Here is a 20787-nt window from a genome sequence, read left to right as displayed (position 1 = left end):
TATACAGTGAACTCTCACTTATGCACCGGTGTAAGGGGCCAAGAGAAAAAAGCGCATAAGTGAAAGAGGCGCATAAGTGAAAAACTTCAAAATTCTAAAACGCAACGTAAATTGCAGTGACAATATGAATAAATATGTTTCTAAAGATAAAATTTTAATATTTATACTGTTTTGGTATTTACAATAATTATACAAAGAAAAAAATTAACATAGCTTAAGACAATTTATTTTCTTACAAAATAATCTCAATACATGTTTGTATTTGTTTTTGACAACGTATTTCAAAAACATTTTTTTCAGTTCATATAAATGTGATAAGGGGGAGTTTCAGAAGCAAAATTAAATTGTAAATAGTCAGGAATATTGTCTAAAGCTTTCAATACTGCTGTGTGTTTTGGAGGAACTTCATCATCTCGTCAGTATCTTCCACCACCTTCTCATCGTCCTCAAGTTTTAGTTAGATATAAATGAACAGTTCTTCACAAAAAATTTGAGTTTTATGGTAGGCGGTGAAACATCACATGATAAATTTCTAAGAAAAGTACTTGATGTCATAATATGCTGCACAATAAGTTCAAGTACTTCCGTCACTAAACAGATCACCTCCTTTTATTTACTCATAATGTTTATCTGACTAGTAAGAGATCGCGGTCTCTTTCATCTTTCGTATTCCAATTGTCTTTTTTTTCTCTAGAAAACAGCATAGGAGTAGAACTAACCTCTGGACAGGAGGAATGGTCATTTTCTAAAAGATTAATGGGCTTTCATTGTTGTTGTTCACAGATAAGACACCCTATTCAAAATTTTAGAAGGAATGTCTTTCAAGAAACAGCAAAAATGAAAAGGTCACAGGGGGACGCAAATTCAATAAGATCTAACAACATATATTTCTTTTTATCTGTAACAAGGATTGCTTACTTGCTTCATTTTTAATTTAAAACATTTTTTTTTAAAAAAGAAAAAATATTTAAAGGATTAAAAAATTAAAATGCCAGCCTAAAATTTCGGCGCATAATTGAAAAATTTATTTTCAGAGCGACGTATAAACGAAGGATGTTTATCATTATTTTCCAATCTAATGTACTGGGACCTATAAAAATCGTCGTATAAATGAAAAAGGTGCATAAAAGAGGTGGTGCATAAGTGAGAGGTCACTGTAGTTAAATTCGGACCATCTTTTGCGAGAACCCAAATTTTAAGTGAAAGGATTATAGATCACCGTGTGCATCTTGTTATGTCATAAAGGAAACTGATGTTTTTAATTTTTATTTTACTAGCTCTTAAAATTGATTATAAAAGGAGAAAAACAAGAACTTTTTTTTTTTTGTAAATTTGTCTCACAACAATAACTGGTCACAGATTTGAACAACGGTAAAGAGGTCTTTAAAATCTTAAAAATCATTTTCTTTTGTTTTTAATATTTTGTTATATATGTATTGTTCATACTAGAAACATATTTTTTTATATCAGCCTTAAATAGACAAAATATGTTTCACATGCCGAGTACTTTGATTCAAGATTTAAAGTGTTAATGATAATTAATTAAAATACCAGTTTAAGGACGCGCGATTAAAAATTGGACCTTACGTAACTTATTTTTCAGTAATAAGTAATAAATTATTTTTCAGCGAAAGTGGCATGAAACTTTTTCAAAATATACAATTTGAAATGGAAAAAAAAATTTTTTTATCCAACTATATTCAGTGAAAGCTAAATTTTTCCACTAGATTGCGAAAATTTTCCCTCTCATCCATGGTAAAACACTCTCCCGTATCTTGAGAAACTATAACTGGAACAAAATAATTGAATTTATAAAAAGTAAGCATAGAATTTTTTTAACGTCCTCTGTCATCTTAAAAATCATTTTTTTTCTTTCAACATGTTTAGGTTTTGTTTCCTTATACATGGTGGCCGAAAACCATTTGTCAAAAATGTAAAGGGAGTTACAGAGGACCTGTGATGTTGATGGTTCACACAAGCGCAGAATCGCTTTAATATTAACTGCCTTAACTCAGCTTTGTTGTTTATTATTCGCATTGAAAATCGTTTAATCGAATGAGTTCAGTTATTTTAGTTTTGGTTCTCTTAACCGCTAGGCAATTTAACCTTAAAATGATCGATTTTTGTTTTTAGTATGAACTTTTTGTTTAACTGTAACCCATAAAGGGCTACCCCTCCCCTGATGAATATTCTTTACTTCTGAAGGTGATTTTTTCTTTCAGCTAAGATTTCTTGACTAAATTTCTAGTATCCGTTTTCCTCTGTGAGTTCATATTTAATTGAATGTAGAAATCACTTCTTCTTTCCTCGCCATAGGAGCTTATGTTAACGTTCAGATTGGTTACATAGAATGATATGTGCAAGAATTTCCTCTCAATAGCTATTTTTGAAAAATTAATCTCTGACCACCAACACTTCCTAATGACATCTAAAGATGCTGAACTCACCTGCCTTGTAAAAGGAGACTGGATTTAATTCTCCTGGAATCTTCTAACCTCTTTATTTAGAGAAGATTCAGTTTTGAAAAGAACTATAAATTCCTTCGCAATGTACTTAGTTATTACGTCTGTATTTTTAAAAAGAATTGAATAACCATACCACAAGACATAAATAAGATTATTTCATAAAGGAATAGGTGTGCGAAAATGGCGTTCAAGAAAGTTATTGTTTACTGATATACAACCATCCATGCATCGCTGTGATTTTGTATCTCTGTTGGTAGTCGCTTGTTCCAGAAGTTATTGTCAACTTCAATTGAATTGCAGACTATTTGCCTGTAAGCTATTGTTAACTGTATATAAATCGTTTGTTTTTCCTTTATATATTTTGTCTTTTCACTTATTTATGATCAATAATGCTCTTCGAGTTAGCTCTTCAAAGCTGCCCTTCCGCATCTACGTTCAGATACAAGATCCGCTTATTTTGGTCCCCTTTAACCATTCTTACATTTTAAAGCAGTCTGTATATTTCTGTTGACTACAGCCTCCAAAGCATCGATGAAATTTTTTAAAAAAAGCATGTTTTAAATCAGCAACTCTGTACCTGACGTTTTTCTTTCTTCCCTTTTTTAATTTTAACATTTTTTGTTTTTGGCGTAATGTTTTAGATCATTCAAAATAAGATGTTTGGTCTACCGGTGAACGAAATTTGAATCCCTTAACTAAAATGAAAGCAAAAGATTGGACATTATTATGGATTAGCAGAAATGGAGTCCCTCAACTTACGAGAGTGGAACGAAACGAGATCGGATATCTTGAATATAGATGAATAATCGAAAAATATGGAATGAGTTATTTTTGTATGACGTGAAATGTGATCACGCTTTCCTCTGGCAAACAAATTTTCAATCAATATTCTTTCGATTTCGATTAAATATGACCTCTAATGTGTATACTTTTTGACGAGGATTTAAAAAAAAAAAATTATAGGGTGGTTATTGCGTCTCACCCTGTAAACTGGGATATCCCTTTTATCATATAATTTGTTGTAAATGTCATTTAGTGGGGTTTTCAGGGAGTAATTAGGGCATTGTAAATGATAGGGATTTTTTAAAAAAAATATATTGTGCTAAAAATAATTAAAAGTGATTATGAAACATTCGAAGTAAACTTTTAGAAAGAAAAAATGAAGATTTTTTTAAAAATATTTTTATTATCAATGACGATGTGCTTCTTTCTAAACTAGTAGTAATGTAAATACGAATAAAAGGCGGTAAGTTGTAAATTTTGAAAGTATCAAAGTGCTTGGAAATGACTTGCACCTTAATATAATTTTTTTTTATAAATGCTACAGTTATTAGAAATTATTGCTGTTTTGAGTTATAAATATTATGCATAAAATTACAGTAAAAAACAATTATTAGGACTTACCGCTGTTTTTGTTTTGATATCTGTTTTGAATGTAGAACAATAAGGCACCGAGGAAGGCTACTGCCGAGAGAAGTTCCGCTCTCCCAACGATTCCGCTTACCTTCAGAAAAGAAAAGGAAAACATTCTAAACATAAAAGTTCTAATTTAACGTAACACAATCCAGGCACAAAACACAAAAAGAAGTTAACTGGGACAAAATAGAAACATAAGTGATGTCAAACCAGAAGGCTATAATTTGGATGCTGAGCTGTTTAATCTAGAAACTGTCAGATTTTATTCTTTAGCTAAGGACAATGCTTAAAAAGTCTTCGATGTATTACCTTTTCTTTTTTTAGAAAAAGTCTAATTATCCTACTGGGGGTGGGTAAGACTGGGTACACATGCTGACTTTACGGTAAATTGATAATAATTGATAGCAGGCATTTCTATTTTATTCGACAATTTAAGAAAATCATGCATGTAATTTACATGTGAAATAATCAAGGCCACACTCAAAAAGGGGGAGAGGAAGAAGAATTTTCTCTGATCTCGAACTGCCGAGGTCACGACCAAATTTTATTACATAAATATAGTATTTATTAATTAGTTTTTTTAATTCGAATTTTAGAGAATTTCTTTATATTTAAAAATAAAAAAATTCAATTTTGTGTAAAGGGTCTTCAAAAAATGTATCAAACAAGAAAATTAGGCTTTTTGTGCTTCGAGGAAGGAATTTGTAATAAATGGTGTCCTGGGGTCCAAAAAACCTTTCTTCAACCTTAAACGTAGTAATCTTATTCCTCCGCTGCAGTTTTCGTGGGCATAAACTCACTCATAAACTCACATTGAAAGAGGGGAGAAGTACCCGGTATCCGAGATAAGAGGTAATTGTTTGTTAGACATGAATCTTTAATAAGATGGAGTAAAAATAATTTTTGTAACTGCAATAGCCAATAAATAAGGCTAGTTTAAAGGCAAGAGAACATTAGAAACATATTGAAAAAACATCCTATCTACACAAAATGAATCAATGACAGCACGCCAATTTGTTAAATCCTTCTTGACTAGTGTCCCACAGTGGACTGATCGTAGATACACGGTTTCCAGTAGAACACCGAATTCAAGCATCACTAGTTGCGGTCAGTAAGCGGGTGGGGGACCATTTTGATCAGTCTGCGTAGGGACCGAGGGTGTATGGAATCGGTCCTCGTTAAACTGTTCGACCGTAAAGTGCTCGACTTCGCGAGCAGGCCGTCGGGCTGCCAAAGCTGAGGAGCCATTCCCTCTGCAGAGGATCAAAATTGCGATGGCATGTCTTCGGATCATTCTCGGGGATGTTTCCCAGACCGTCACCAATAGCCCATTGTGCAGTTCTCTCTCCAGTGCGGCTTAAGTAAACCTTCCCATCAACCTTCTTGACAAGTAAAGAGTAATTCCGCTGGAGAGCAAAACTAATTTTGAGACAATAAAAGTATCCGATCTCACCCCACTCTTCTCTTAAGTTTATAAAGTTCCATGTAAATGTATGCAATCTTATACATTAATCTTAACAGCGGCGTAGTTTTATCCTCGAAATAATGCTATAATTTTATTAGTCAAAATAGAGTAAATGTACGGATTTACTTTAGTCACTGTCACTGAAGCTAGAGTAGAACGCAGCTCTTTAAAGTAAATTAAATCTTACCAAATTTGACAAAAGAAATCCGTTTAAAAATTTTTATTAATTTGAGTATATATCAGGAGATTTAAATAGAGGAAAATAGTGACATTAAAACTCTTGCAAAAATTAAAGACCGAGACATTTTTTGTAGCCTTTAATAGTTTATTTGCTAAGATACGAATATGTATTAAAAACTAGTACTTTATAATAAAAATGTCCTTAAACTTATATTGTTTTTTGAATCAACCATTAGCACCGCCTTTTTCACGCATCTATTTTTTAAGAATCGTGATGATATGGAACTGAAAACAGATATATAGATGCGGTAAAGAACACATTTTCAATTAAGAAATTCAAAATTGAAATTCTATGAAATTTTCTGCTTAAAGTTAGGTATATAAGTGAACATAAAGATTTCTTTAAAATTTGCACGCTGTCGCTATAATGTCATCTCTCTTCAAAATTATATTATACGTGCTTAATTTGTTTATAGTTAAAAATTTAAAATATGTTTATGTAAAATTAGATAATTTAATATCAAATTTAAATGAATTAAAAAGCAAAATCATTGGTGAAATCTTACTATGTACTATGTAAAAGAAATACACTATGTACTAAAAAATAAAAATAATAAAAAAAGGTACTTATTCCTTAAGAGGAATATTGTAAAGTTACCATAACATTTTTGAGGTCAATGATATTTATTTAAGTTATCATTAGGTTCTGATTGAAATACAAAAATAAGCTATACATTAAAAATCAAAATTAATGAGAAAAATGTACTTATTCTTTAGGAAAACCGTAAAAATTCGCCATGTTGTTATTGCTTAATTAATTCTGGTAATAATAACTAATTGAACTTTTAAAAAAAAAGCTGTCTACTTTAAAACAAAATTAAGGGACAAATGTTTATTCGCTTAGTATAATCGTAAAAATTCAGCAAATTATTAAAGTCCGTGATCTTGTTTAATTTTGGTATTAATTTTAATAAATATTAGGTATGTAATAAAAATCAAAATTAATGGAGAAATGGTATCAAGTTGCTTAGGGGAAGCGTAAAAAATCACCATCTGTTATTGACGGCAACGATCAATTTTCGTAATAAACACTACTGGCATTATAGAAATTAATGTCAAATATACTAATATCAGTTCAATTAGTATATTTGGTACCTATAAAACGGTGCCACTACTCTGCAGTTTTAATATAGATGATGATAAGTAAAAGTGCTTTTCATGACCTCTATAGGTGGAACCTCTACAGGAGGAAATCATTTGATTATGGAATATTTTGACTATCACGAGTTGAGTAACAATATCATACCAAATGAAGCTGAATACAGTTAATCATTATTAGGTTGGAATCAACAGTTAAAAATATTTTTTTGTTCAATATAATAAGGTAATGTCAACGGGAAGAGCAACAAATAATAATAAATAAACGAAATTTTGGAATTATTTTGGCTTCATTATTTGTTTCGATATTTGTATTACAGTTTGTGCACAATTTTATAGTGTTGTTCAGTATTGAATTAGTGATGCTCATAAATGTTAACGAAAAAAGTTTTTTTTTCACTATATTGACTGTGTTAGTATGTGTCTTTTAGTTTTGTGCATTATTTCGTATACAGCACTGATTTATTAATTGTTTACTTTCTTTTTTACCAGTAGAAAGAACGGGTATTCATCTAGTAACGCGTCACTTCGACTGAGATCCGTACATAAGTGTGTAAAGATGGAGTTCATACAATAGCTACCTACGGCCTCTGTATGGATGGGATGGACAGCAAACAGAGCGCTGGACACCAAACTAGAGGTCACGGGTAAGAACATCAGGCACAATCTGAAAGTGAAGAAGAAAAATGTATCAAAGGAAAAAAAATACAAATGCAATAAGCTAAGATTTAGATAATCTATGTTTTTATCTGTTTATAAAAATATGTATGGAAAAATATTTTTTTTTCAATTCGTTATAGTTTAAACTAATAAGTTAGAAAAAGTTTTTGGTCAAATCTTTATCATCACACATAAGGAGATCTTATGCAATTCTGTTAAACTTAGAAATGAAGGTTCGTTTTCTATTGAAAATGATATCCAAATCAAAGTTCTTGATATTCCCATCAAATCATTTTGATGGTTTATGTGCGTTTCAATGCAATTCATGGTGGATCATCACCATTTGATGGTCAGCATTATCCAATATTTTCTATTATGAGTTCATGGTTTTTGATATGCCAGCAAACTTCCATCATTCCATGATGGAAAATCCGAACTACTACTTTAATTCTATAATGGCTAACCATCAAGAGAAGTTTGATTCTCTTGGACCAACAATCCGTGACCATAAATGATGGTCCATGATGGTTCCAACTATACATTTACAAAACGGTTTAATGAGAATTCTTGTTGGTTCTCAGGAATATATCGTCAAAACAATTTGTTTTTTTTTTCTTACGATAGCAAAACATAAATCAGTCCGAATTCCTACATTGATGCATCATTGGCTATACCGTCATTGGCTATATTGGCTATATCAGTTCATCATCATTCCGACATTTGATTTCTGAGAAACTATTGTGGAAATTTCCAATGGTTTAACATGAGCAAACCATCAAAACAAGTTGCTATTCTTATCTTGGACCATCATAAATCGGTCCAAATTCCTACACTAGGGTGATGGTTACTTATGTTGGTTACCATCAAAAATATAATGGTTCACGAGGGAATTATTGATGATTACCATCAAGATTATGTTGGTCCATCAATGGAAAAACGTCAGTGCGTTGACATCCGCGTGTCGTAACGCTCAAAACTAAGGTTTAAAGGCACCCTTTCATATCCTAGAGGGAATATTGAGGTAGGTAGGAAAAGAGCACGGAGGAAAAAAGCCTCAGAAGAAAAAGCTCTGGAAAAAGCACTTTCTTAGAAATGATATGAATTAAACAAAACAATTCAATTTGGGACTTTGAATTTTAATGAAATTAAGAATTTATTGAAATTAAAATAGATATTTATTTAAAATTAATATTAGTTAATGATTATTTCAAAGTTTATGGAAAGGAACTTAATATTTAACAAAATGAATCGGACTGCTCTAAAACATGTTTAAATTTGTTCTAAATTTCAATAATTAAACTTGTATTCCGATTTAATAATAATATACAGATAATTCGTTTTAGACATGTCACTTGAAATTTTTTTATTAAATTTAAATACTTCATCATTGTTGTTAGCATTTCAAACTTATCAGGAGCTTAAGACCCCATTTAAAGTATTGTTAAGGATATATCATTTTTACTGTACATTATAAAATTGCATCAATAATTAAAAATGCATAGTATTAAAAGTTTTTTTCATTCAATTTCAAATTTAACTTTTTATGTTAATCAGTTTTATAAAAATTATCTAAATATATTAAAATAATGATCAAATTACATTAAATTCAGTTTCAACAACGCAAATTGAATCAGACCTAATAATTATAAGACATATAATTAAGTGTTTTTTTCTCTCGGTGCTTTATTTTTTCCATGATTCAAAAGATGATGCAACGCCTATCGCAGGCTTTCATTTCGTGTTTTATTCTTCAACCTGTCTTGACGTTAGAATGAAGATCGTAAGCAATAGTTTGTCTTATTTCAATATTTTTGGATTTGAATATGAGTTTGTGTGAAATGAATCTTTTTTAGCAGATTCAGCTTTTTAAAAAATGATGAATTATTCAGTATATTTTGGACACTCACTTGTAGAAAAGAATGCAAACGCAGGAGTGCAGCAGAAGATTGACGAAGTGGTATCCGAAGGGATGCAGACCGTGGACGGCATAGTTGAGGCGGAAACTCAGAACTGTTAGCGGACGGTAAGATTTGTGACTTTTCTCCTGAAAGCAAACAAAAAGCATAAACTTTAGTAACTAGAAAAATAATTATACTTTTAATACTATGGACAGCCTAGTCCGACTGATTACAAGATTTATAGAAATCAATACATTTGCATTGCATGGCATGACAGTAAGTAAGACAACTGTGTATCAAAGATGGCAGAATAATTGTTTTACAATTTTTTTATACCCTTCGCTGAACAGCAGACCTAATTTTATGGGTCTACTGTTCAACTCCGTAGCAACCCAATCCGGAAGACAAGGGAACTTCTGGACCGAGTATTGGGACAAATTTGCCTTCGTGGAGGACGCATTTCAAATTAAAACTGGAAACGGTGTTTCTTCATTGTGAAGTATTACTATATTACTTTATTTAACGTTTTATGATAACTTGCCGAATGGCCTGGGTAGGGGTCAGGAAACTGGCCTTGCATCAGAAAAGTTCTGGGTTCGAATCCCGGACAAGGCATGGACGTCCTTTCATTCTCTGTACTATCTTGCCTTTACTGTGGGAGCAACGTTGTCCCATCTAATAGAGTGCCCCTAAAAAATTGGCCAACAAATCTGCCCTGTAAATGCCTGAATTGACGAAATGCTAACACAGGTGGGCATTAGAAATAAAAAGCATGATAAACATATTTTTTTACTTCATTTACTTACTTTTAATCTAAGCTCCATAAAAACCATGCAAATGTTAAGATAAATATTCCCAAATTTTATCTTAAAATTATTTTGCAAAAAAACTTATTCTTTCATGTTACATCCCATAAAGAGTTATACTGATTTACTAGATTAAAAACGCCATTCGCTTCAAAAATATATAAATTGGACATAACAGTCGGCATGTTTCAAGTGCTCAAAAACAGGGGCCCATTTGTCAAGACTTGCCAGACGTAGATGAGAAGATACAAAAGTGATATGAAGAAGTATGAAACGTAAAGTTGCCAATGAAAAATCGAAAAATAAAGGTGTGAAACAAAGCTAGAAAAACCACAGTAGTCGAGAGAGAAAACAGATGAAAGATAGAATTTTTTAAAAAAAACCCTTCTTTTTGCCCCTTTAGAATGAGCCCAATAATTAATCGGTCTCAATATTATTGCTACATTAGAATGAACATTTTAGAAGAACAAAGTTTCTCCCAGTCAAATTGATACTCTCCGACATTTAATTTCTTTAAATAAATACTTGAATAAATCTAACCTCACCCTCAATAAACCCAATTTTAATTCTGGCATTTTCATTACCAAAGCAGATAAAGGTGAACAAATTGTTATTCTCAATAAATCTGATTCCTTTAATCATGTTAGCCTCTGACACTACCAGAATTTTAAAGTCTGTCCTTATAATTATACTGCTATTAAGAATAAAATAAAAATTTCTTTTTTCGGACTGCACTATATGTAATGTCATTCCTTCTATTTTTGAAATTATGTCCGTTTTTATGCTCTTTCTGAACCTTAACCAGTTTTTAGACCTATTATCTCGAACTTTGAACATTGAAAAAATAATTTCATACAACTTTACTTTCGTTTTCTTTCCTCTGATACTTTCTGTTTCAATGACTCTGAAACTTTTTTTATTCTTACTCTAGAATTGGAATGGGCCTTGTTTCAATAAGAAGAGTTCGAGAAAAGGTAGAAATAAGGTTGACTAAATTTAGAATAATTTAGCGTAAATTGTGCTTTTTTTTTAAAAAAAGGAAAAATAAAAGGCATTTTCTTCTCCTTCATTTCAGTGTGCCTATTTTGTGTGCAACTAAATCACTCGAAACTTTCGACATCTTCAGCAACTTAGAAGAAAAAAAAAACATTTTATAAAAATTGGAAAGAAAGAGAAGTAAAATATTGCTACTTAAAGAACCTAAAAATAAGCAATAGTCATCGATCTATACAAAATCATTTTTTGGAGAATGAATCTTTACTTTTGTTTTCTTTCCTCTGGTACTTTCCATTTTTCTTTGTATAGTCTGTTTGCTATATCGTTCTTCGTTCACTTTTCATCTATTGGTGAAAAACTGACTTCCATATAAAATGTTCTGCGTGTTGTGATGGTCGAAGAATGAAACGATGTGAAGAGATACACGAATTCTGAGAGATGGGATAACTTTTCACTCCAGAGTGATTTTCAGTTTCCTTTTGTCTTTTCCTGACGTTCATTTGACATAGATTACCGTCAACATTGTTGTTTGTTGAAGAATTCTTCTTTTTTAAAAAGGAGAGGGAATGCTTTAAGCCGGTCATTAAAAGAATCCTCTATAATGGTTTATCTATTGACTCATGACCCTAGAGGATTCAAAATCCTAATGTCACAAGTCAATAGATAGAGAATTGTAAAATTCTTGTATAGATCGTACTCCGTAATTCAGCCATCCATAGTCAAAATTCTTGATGGTCCCATCAAATCATTTTGATGGTTTATGTTGACTTCTGTGCAATTCATGATGGACCATCATCATTTGATGGTCACTATGATGCAACATTTTCCATTATGCGTTCACGGTTCTTGCTATGCCAACAAACTTTCCTCATTCCATGATAGAAAATGTTACTTTAACACTGTGATGGTTAATCACCAAGAAAAGTTTGATTGTCATGGACTAACAATCCATGATGATCAGTGATTGTCCATGATGATTCCAACAATACATGATGGTTTAATGGGAATTTTTGTTGGTTCACAGGGAATATACCATCAAAACAATTTGGGTTTTTTTAATGTTGGACCATCATAAATCAGTCCGTATTCCTACAATGGGTGATGGTGGTTCGCGATCGCTACAACGTTTGATTTCTAAGAAACTATGATGAAAACTTCGGATAGTTCAACATGAACAAACCATTTAAACAATTTCCTACTCTTATGCTGGATCATCATAAATCATTTCGAATTCCTACATTGAGGTGATGATTACTTATGTTAGTTACCATCAAAAAATATAATGGTTCATGATGGAATAATCGATGATTACTATCAAGATTATGTTGGTCCATTAATGGAAAACCATCAAAAACTTTGATTTGGGATTTCAATTAAACGAAAATAAACTTAAAAATTGTGAATTTGAAATGGAATTCAAGTATCAATCTGATTATTGTCATGAATTTTAACTAATCTCCAGAAAAATAATTTCTTCTTCCTGAGATGTAACTTTGTAAGGAAATTCATTCTTTTAATTTAAATAATAATTTTACCTTTTGTTAAAATCAAAGTCTCGTGGCTTCGGAGGGATGGATCTGTTAACGAAGACGGATTGCTCACTCTAACTAACACTTCTAAGATTGCGAACTGTTCGTGAAGAGGTGATATAGGTTCATGTAACCTAGATGTTTTTCCTTTGAGCCCTTGTACGAGGAGAAGGAGTGTGTTTGACAAAAAATATTAATTATACGTCTTTAGCCGTGGTGGCTCAGAGAATAGAGCGCTCGCCTCCCAATTAAGTGACACTGACTCGAATTCCAGCAATGGCACTCGATATGAATTCACTGTGTGGAAATTTAGATGTTTGTACTTCAAAGATTTGTTGACTTTCTGATGGATTTTGGATTTACTTTCAATTACAATTCTGTTGCAGTAAAGTATCTTATATTTTACAAATAAAATTAAGAGCTTTTATATTTCTGTAAAGATAAATTATTAAGTACATATTTTATTGTTTGCTAAGGTTATATGCAGCGAATATTTATCTAAAGAAGGAAATTATTTCTTATTTGCTTATTTTTTTACTTCAAGTTTTTATTCATTTTGTTCTTCAAGTTTCTTCTTTAGAATTGTTGACATTTTGATGTTGGGTGTATTTTTAATGACATTTTTATGGAAAGAAGTGTCGTACATTTACAAATTAGATTAAGAACTTTTGTATTTCAGTAAATATAATTAATAAATGTTTATTACATTAATTATGTACAATGGTTATTTAACTTAATAACGTATAGCATCCCGACTATAAATTTAATCTGTTTTTAAACGATGCTTCCTTTAAAGCGATGTTTTTCGAGAAGTTTAAAGTTGATCAAAGTTCAAAGGTTCATTGACATTATGATATTGAAGTAAATTAAATTTTTTTCAATAAATTCCGCATAAAGTAAACAGTTTATGAAAAATACTTTTTGCAATAAAGTTTTTGTTTTTAATTTAGTATTTGCAGATGTTTGTTTACATTCTGAAACTAGCGTAAATTAAATTTATTTCAAAATTCCTTTTCGTCTTAAAAACTCTTTATTTCGATTCTGGATCTGGGGAAAAAAATCTCCTACAGAAAGAGTTTTTCGATTTGAAAATGAACAGCTTAACTTAGCTTTAATGCTTAGCAAAGAAAGTAAAGATGCAGAAGAGGAACTGAATAGTTTTGCTGATCATAATAGTTTTTTAGACTGTTTAAAAACTTTTAAAACAACAGCATTTTTGACAACATTAGGTAAGAAAGACTGTATGATTTTTGATCGCAAAAACTCTTATAATATCTTATAGTTTTAAGGAGCATGGAACATCAATACAATTTCTTTGTTAATTTTCTGGAAATCGAAACTTATGTTGAGTTAACCCTTTGTGGTCGTATGTCTACTCTCAGCCACCAATGCTTTTTTACAGTTCCAGCCGTATGTCTGCTGTCAGAAACTACAGCAAAGATGTTAGGCAAACTACATATATTGCGGTACTCTGAAGATGTAGAGATTATTCTGAATGTTCAAACAGAAAAATTAAAGGCGAAAGATGCCAAACTATTTATCTTTGCTACCAGGGCTTCATATTGGAGACTGCTTTGAGAGGTACCATACGATGAAGAACTATAAACTGTAATTTTATATAAAATTAAAAACATATTGTAGTGCTATAGATAAAGTTTAAAGAAGAATTAATAAATTTTATTTTTCCTTCATAACCTTGGATATTATGTATTACTGTTCGTTCAAAGAAAATTAATTCCGACCGGCATGACGCCCATGTATAAGCTTAATGCGGCAGCAAAGGGTTAAAATTTTAAATCAGCAAAACAGTTTTCCAAAAAAATTTACTTGTTTTTAATTTCACCGAGTTTTGAAATGTTTTACATTCTAGTAAATCTCAACGATTATTCGTGTTTTCATGTGTGTTTCAAGTTTGCTTTAGTGTTTACAAGTGTAGTTATGCTATAATGTTGGATTACAAATTACTATGGATTTTATCGAAGTTAAGGTTAGTGCTCAGTTTTAACTGATCTGTTATTGATCACTTTTTATTGATTTGATTTCTGACTTTATTTTCAACTGAATGATCATTATTAATTGAAGTAAACTAGCTCTGCTTGTTTGATTCAAATCTGTCCTTTTAACGTCACATCAATATTATCGTGACATTGATCCAGGTGACCTTGAAAAAACTATAGTAGTTTACTTTGTGTCAAGTAATGCATGTTGAATCATATTTGAAGCAGCTTTTTTATTGATCTAACTCAACAGGTATCATCGGCTTCAGATTCCATTGATTGATCATCATTGGATGTTTGGTTATAAACTGGTTGACTGTCTTTGCTGATTGTTACAATTCTTTATTATTGGCTGTACATCGATACATATAGGAATTATTGATCATTTATCTACCTAATTAACTATTCAACTTTTACCAATTTAAGCGACTGTTAACTGAGATAAGCAAATCTGATTGGGCTGTTAAAGTCCTGGTGATTTACTCTTATTATCTCGATTAATTGTGATTAATCGAGTGGTTATCGCGTAATCTGGATTAAACGTCACTACTTGATTGATGAGACAAGTGATTGTGCCACCCTTATCCTTGTGATAATGAATCATTTTGGTGATTTTGATCGATTGAAGAAGATAAACTTCTTGATCAACATTTACTGATCTGCTGACCTCAATGGACATTGTCAACATCCTGATCAATTGATAGATTATACATATAATTACACTAACTGGATCCAATCTCACCGATTGATTGACAAATCGAATAACTATGTTACTCTGAATGTGAATAATGATTTTAATGCCAATTCATTTAGTTGGGAGAGAACGAATTTTGCAATCACTTTGTTGCCTACTGATTTGTCATAGACTGATTCATCAAGTATTTGAACTGTGTATTCTAATTTTTTACTGCTATTTTAAATTTTAATTGATTTTCACCCTTTTTATTAATTATAAATTGCTTTTAGATTTTATTTTATTTAATGCTTTTATTTTAAATTATCGATTTGGTGATTTTAACCAACAAGCCTTCTCCTATTAAACTTAATGCAATTGAGTTTATTAGTGATTAATTTAATACTTTTACTGCTTTTTTTTTATTAAGAATGATTGACTTACGTAGTCAGGTAGGTCAAATACAATCAATGAAAATAGAAGATCTTACTCTGAAGTTACCAATTGAAGAGGAAGCTTTCAGGACCCCCCCCCAGCCTCCAAAACTGAAAGAATTCGTCATTATTATCAAATTCCATCAAATAAGATCTAGTCAGACTTGATCAACTCATTGAACCCTACTAACCTCAGGATTGATATTAAGCAAGTAAATTTGGAAAAAGAAAGGATGGATACCCATTGAAACTGCCCCTGAACGAAAAAGGAACAAGAATTTAAGTTTGAGACTTGGAGAGGGAATATACCTGGTCAAAGCCCAAATTGAGAAATCCTTCATTCATGCAGTTGAAGATGAAATTAATAACGGAAATGTTAGAAGAAATGGCATGAAAACAAAAAGAAAGAACACAGCAGGAGGACTTAATTCTCACTCTGGGGAAGTATGGATAAAAATGACTGGGTGCTGAAGGTGCAGCCAATAACTTATCAACAAATTATGAGGTTGAATAAGATAATCCCAAAGGAGGAAGAAATACAATTATTCAGAATACTATCATATGAATCAATGTTTTAAGTGAGCATCCATTGGGCATCTGGCAAGAAACTGCAATGGATGCTGTTTCTAACATTTCCTTGATTTTAGTGTTTCCTTGATTTAGTGTTCCACTATAAGACGCAGGGGTAAGCTGGGGCTAATCACTATGTAAATACGGGCACTATGAAATGCTTTGGTGTTGGGATTGCTTTTCGGTGCCCACTATTGAGCATCACTCGTGTTAGCACCATTTATTAGTTCTGTTTCCACATCGTATTTAATTTTATTGATTTGCGCTATTCTCGATAATAAATCATAAATGGTAAGCAATTGAAAAATACCTTTGTTAAAGAGTGTAATATGGATGTAATGCAGAAAATGATTGTGTAATTGAGCATGTGCCACTAACGGATATTTTATTTGATTTTGATAAAGCCACAGGTGGTTTAAGCCACACCCTTGAATATAAACAACATAACATATATTTTATATTATAATATAGCCAAAGCATATATTTTTCAGAATCTTTGTAAACATTGAAGTAATGAAAGTACAAACATTAAGTATCGAAAATATAAGTTTAAGCTAAGAAAGACAAAACCTCTATCAGAATGCACAGCAGTGAGTACAGAAGATACTCTATGACTGTTTGGTTGACTAGGAAAGCAGGGAGATAAGATGTTGAAAAGCAATAACTAGAAACTCCTCCGAATTTCATCAAACAAGTTTTTATTTTTACATTACCGAGAGGAAGAATAAAACAGGTCTTAGTCAGAGGAAGAGGGCACAATATTTATTAATTATTATTAGAGAGCGAGCAATCATCCAAGTGACTCAAAATCCAAGCGCTCCTCCATAAAAGTTACAGAAAATCTTGCAAAATGTATCAGCAAAATGTTTCGTCTTAGGGAAAACTTAATTATAATCGGTCTATTAAATTGATGGAGGGAAAATAATTCTTTGTTGCGGTGAATTTTAGATAAAGGAATAACATAAAAAAAATTAAACGAAGCTTCTTATATTATATTATATNGTTTTACTGAATTATAAATATATATATATATATATATATATATAAATTTTTATAGTTCCTTTTTCTCTTTGGTTAAACAAAAATAACCTATTAATGGCATCTCTCATTTAAGTACAAATGTTTCCTCTTTATAACAACAAACATGAATAAAAACTATTGCGAGTGATCCGGAGTCATTATTTAGTGGCTGATGCAGAAGTTCTCACAGAGAATATCGATTGTCGTCACAGGTGGTTGGAAGGACGTGTTTTGACATGTGAAGCTTACAAACTGTTGCATATCGACTATTTCTCACTTCGTTGGGAAGTGAAAAAGAATAATAAATATATTCAGTTTTGCGAGTCATCGTACTGGAAAGTTAATAATTTTTTGAAAATAAAGATTTAATAAAAGAGAGATTTTTGGAAAAGTACGTCAGTTATTCATTCTGTATTTATTAGTCATTTTGTTGCGAATAAAACTGCGTCACCAGTACTATCAACTGATCCATATATAAATTCTGATTTTGTTTTTGAAAACTGATAGCAGCGAAATGTTTCAGATCATTCTTATCCTACCAAAAATTTTATTATATATTTGCGTTGAAACTTACCAACGAAATTCATTAAATGATAGCGAAATTAAAACATTTGAAATTTCTAACTACTTTGTGAAACATCTGTGACCACTTTTTCTATACTGAGGTCAACCTGCAATATGGTCCACTCCATATTCAAAACCCAACACTTCCGTGTGAGACTTCCCAATGGAATGAAGATTAAAAACAAGAAATGTTCCGCGAAGAAACTCTAACCACACCACTAGTGAAATTTCTCAGAACCACTGTGACTGTGACAATCACTCACTGTGAGAACCACTGTCACTGTGTGTGTCACTGAGTGCGTGGGCGATCGAACCCATTTCATTTCATTGGAAGCGCTTTATCTCCTGCGGAGTCATTTTAAATTGTGAATATATAAAACTGATTTATATATTATTCAAAAAATATGAATTATAATAATTTGAATTTTATAAGAATTACAAAATACTGCCAACGCATCCTCAAGGTTTTCAAAATATTTCTCTTTGCAAAAGTTCACCCCCTTCATAAAGTGAACTCAGTTATAGCACTCGTCCAAAATTCACTAGGCAATAATCTCTCCCATTCGTAGTCACTCCGTGAAGTTTAAGTGACAGTTAGGGAAGATTATTTTCTCATGATAATACGTAAATAATGGTGAAACATCATAAAATCGTATTTATAACGTCTATGCAATCATTCAATAAAAAAGTATGTTCGCCGTAAGTTCAAGTGAAGTATTCGGTTAGAGCAACGCTGTTTGAAAAAGGATGGCTTTGGAGAGAAGCTCAGGCGAGGACCTCGTCGTTAAAGCGAAGCCAAAGTACGCTGTGTTCTGTCCATGATGGTTTTAAGGTAAAGGCCTGAAATGTTTGACCATGATTGGGTTCCACAGTGGGCAGATCATAAGACACAGTTTCCTGCAGATCACCAAAATAAAGTATCACTTGCAGCCGTGTGAAAGGATGTGTGACCATTTTGATTAGACTGCGAAGGAACAGAGGGTTCGATGTTCTCGTTAAACTGTTCCACCGTAAAGTCGTCGAACTACCAAAGCGGGGTAGGCATCCCTTCTGCAGAGGATCAAAATTGTGATTTCATATCATCGGATCATTCTCAGGGATGTTTCCCAGACCGTCACCAATAGTTCACTTAGCAGCTCCAGTGTGATGTAAATAAACTACTACTTGACCGTGGTGGAAAGAATTCGATTTTCCAGCTGGGAATTTTAAATTATTTCGAATCATTGAAAAGTCGAGTAAGATACATGCGAATAAGTTTTACTTTAAATTTATAACGTATTTTACGGTTTACCTTTCTGATGGGTGTTCCCCAGAAATCATTTTGTAAAAGATTGGAGAGTGGGGTGTGAGGTCGAATATCTCTGTTGTCTCTGATTGCAGGAAGATCATCGAACACTAATTCTCCATTTAAAGAATTCTTGTAACAGATAACAACGAGGGCGACAAGTGCTGCTGTGTGAAATTTCGACAAATCCATTGCCATGCTTATTCTGAAAGAAAGAAAAATTATATTAACTTATAATATTATTAATATTATGCACTTGCAGGTGATAAAAGCAAATGACAGATTAATTTGAAACTAAAAAATGGAGCAATCAGAGAATTATTCGTAAATTAAACTGTTGATTCTTCTCCTGAGAACCGAGCTTTAAATAATGCTTTATTTGCTTAATATGAAGTTCTGGAAAAAGCAAATTTGATCAAATATTTTTTTAAAAAATCATAGAAATTAATCATCGTCAATTTTTAATCCTTTTTTTGTACATTGCAGGATATTTTTATAGTTATAGATAATTTTGTTCACATTTTGGTCATGAAACAAAATCCACCAGAAAGGTTAGTTGAATTTTACTTCCAATCCTACTTTAAATTTTTTAATTAAAAACAGCGAGGGTAGAACAAATTATATTTTTACATAAGCAATCACTTTGTGAAGCAATACAAACAGAAAAAATCTTTGAATATACTATTTTATGAGATAAAGTTGTACCAAATGTTTTCCAATATGTTGGACCCAGAGTTTTAAGAGAATATTTTTAAAGGTAAATTTCAAATCCATCTCAAAATCACTTTTAGTCAATCGCAACCACTCATGACTACTGTCAGATGGCTTTTTCATCATCTTAACCATTTTAACATTTTTTTGCCTGCAATTTAAAAACAACACTAAAAATTCTATTCTGTACATGTTCAGTAAAATACCTCTCATAATGTTTTGTGATTTTGCTTAGTAATAACTCAACTCGAGCTTTCCATGCATGAAATTTTCTACAGTATCGTTAAAGAGCAGAAAATAAAATTACGAATTGCAAACGCTGCGTTTAAATACAATCTTCGTATGATGAGACTTTTTGGGTAAATAAGCAGTGAAACCTCTCACTTTAACCTCTTTTTATCAAAAACCGAACTTGTTCTTTACTAGCTGAATTCCTATTTTTTGTATAGGGTGAAAAAAAAGAATAATCAATATATCAATGCTAAATAACACTTCAATCCAACAAAAAGCTAAAAGACATTTAGTAACACAGCTAATAAAGCTAAAATAATTTTATTGCCTGTGGTTTAACACTATTAGGTTCAGCTAAGTACGTTTTTAGTTGTAAAGACGAAGTGTAATTATTCATCTGACATGATGCTGTTTCTAGTGATCAACTCATGATGTATCACAATATTTCTCTGGTCACTTCCTTTTTATATAGTATTTAAAACAGTATTGATGCTGTTTTAATTGGTACCAAATATACTAATATCATGAATTTGCACCTTCATTAGTATATTCGCTACCTACTAAAACTGTAACAATCACCAACAGTGCCTGTTATCAAATCTAATTAAAGACGTAAATAATAGTTAGAAGATTCATTACTTTTCTCTTAAACAAACTTAATTTCGTAAATTTTGCGTTTCAGTACGCAGCTTATTATTTCAATTCGTTTAGCATCTAGTACCAAAATTA

General features: G+C 31.6%; 1 protein-coding gene across 2 annotated transcripts in view; it reads right to left on the bottom strand.

The window, feature by feature from the left end:
• The window catches only part of LOC107453289 (protein O-mannosyl-transferase TMTC3), a 234368-nt gene that overhangs the window by 69021 nt on the left and 144560 nt on the right, over positions 1-20787 (bottom strand). For both annotated transcript variants that reach the window (XM_043049050.2, XM_016070054.3), the window contains 4 exons: positions 19123-19321; positions 9252-9388; positions 7270-7351; positions 3870-3969 (listed from right to left, as the gene is read on the bottom strand). In XM_043049050.2, coding sequence (XP_042904984.1) covers positions 3870-3969; positions 7270-7351; positions 9252-9388; positions 19123-19314 — 511 coding nt within the window. In that variant the 5' untranslated portion in view covers positions 19315-19321. The remainder of the gene's footprint in view (positions 1-3869; positions 3970-7269; positions 7352-9251; positions 9389-19122; positions 19322-20787) is intronic.

The sequence above is a fragment of the Parasteatoda tepidariorum genome, chromosome 9, assembly GCF_043381705.1.
Source record: "Parasteatoda tepidariorum isolate YZ-2023 chromosome 9, CAS_Ptep_4.0, whole genome shotgun sequence".
In the NCBI taxonomy this organism is placed as follows: domain Eukaryota; kingdom Metazoa; phylum Arthropoda; class Arachnida; order Araneae; family Theridiidae; genus Parasteatoda; species Parasteatoda tepidariorum.
The sequence above is the reverse complement of the archived record's forward strand: the minus strand, read 5'-3'. Positions and strand labels throughout refer to the sequence as shown.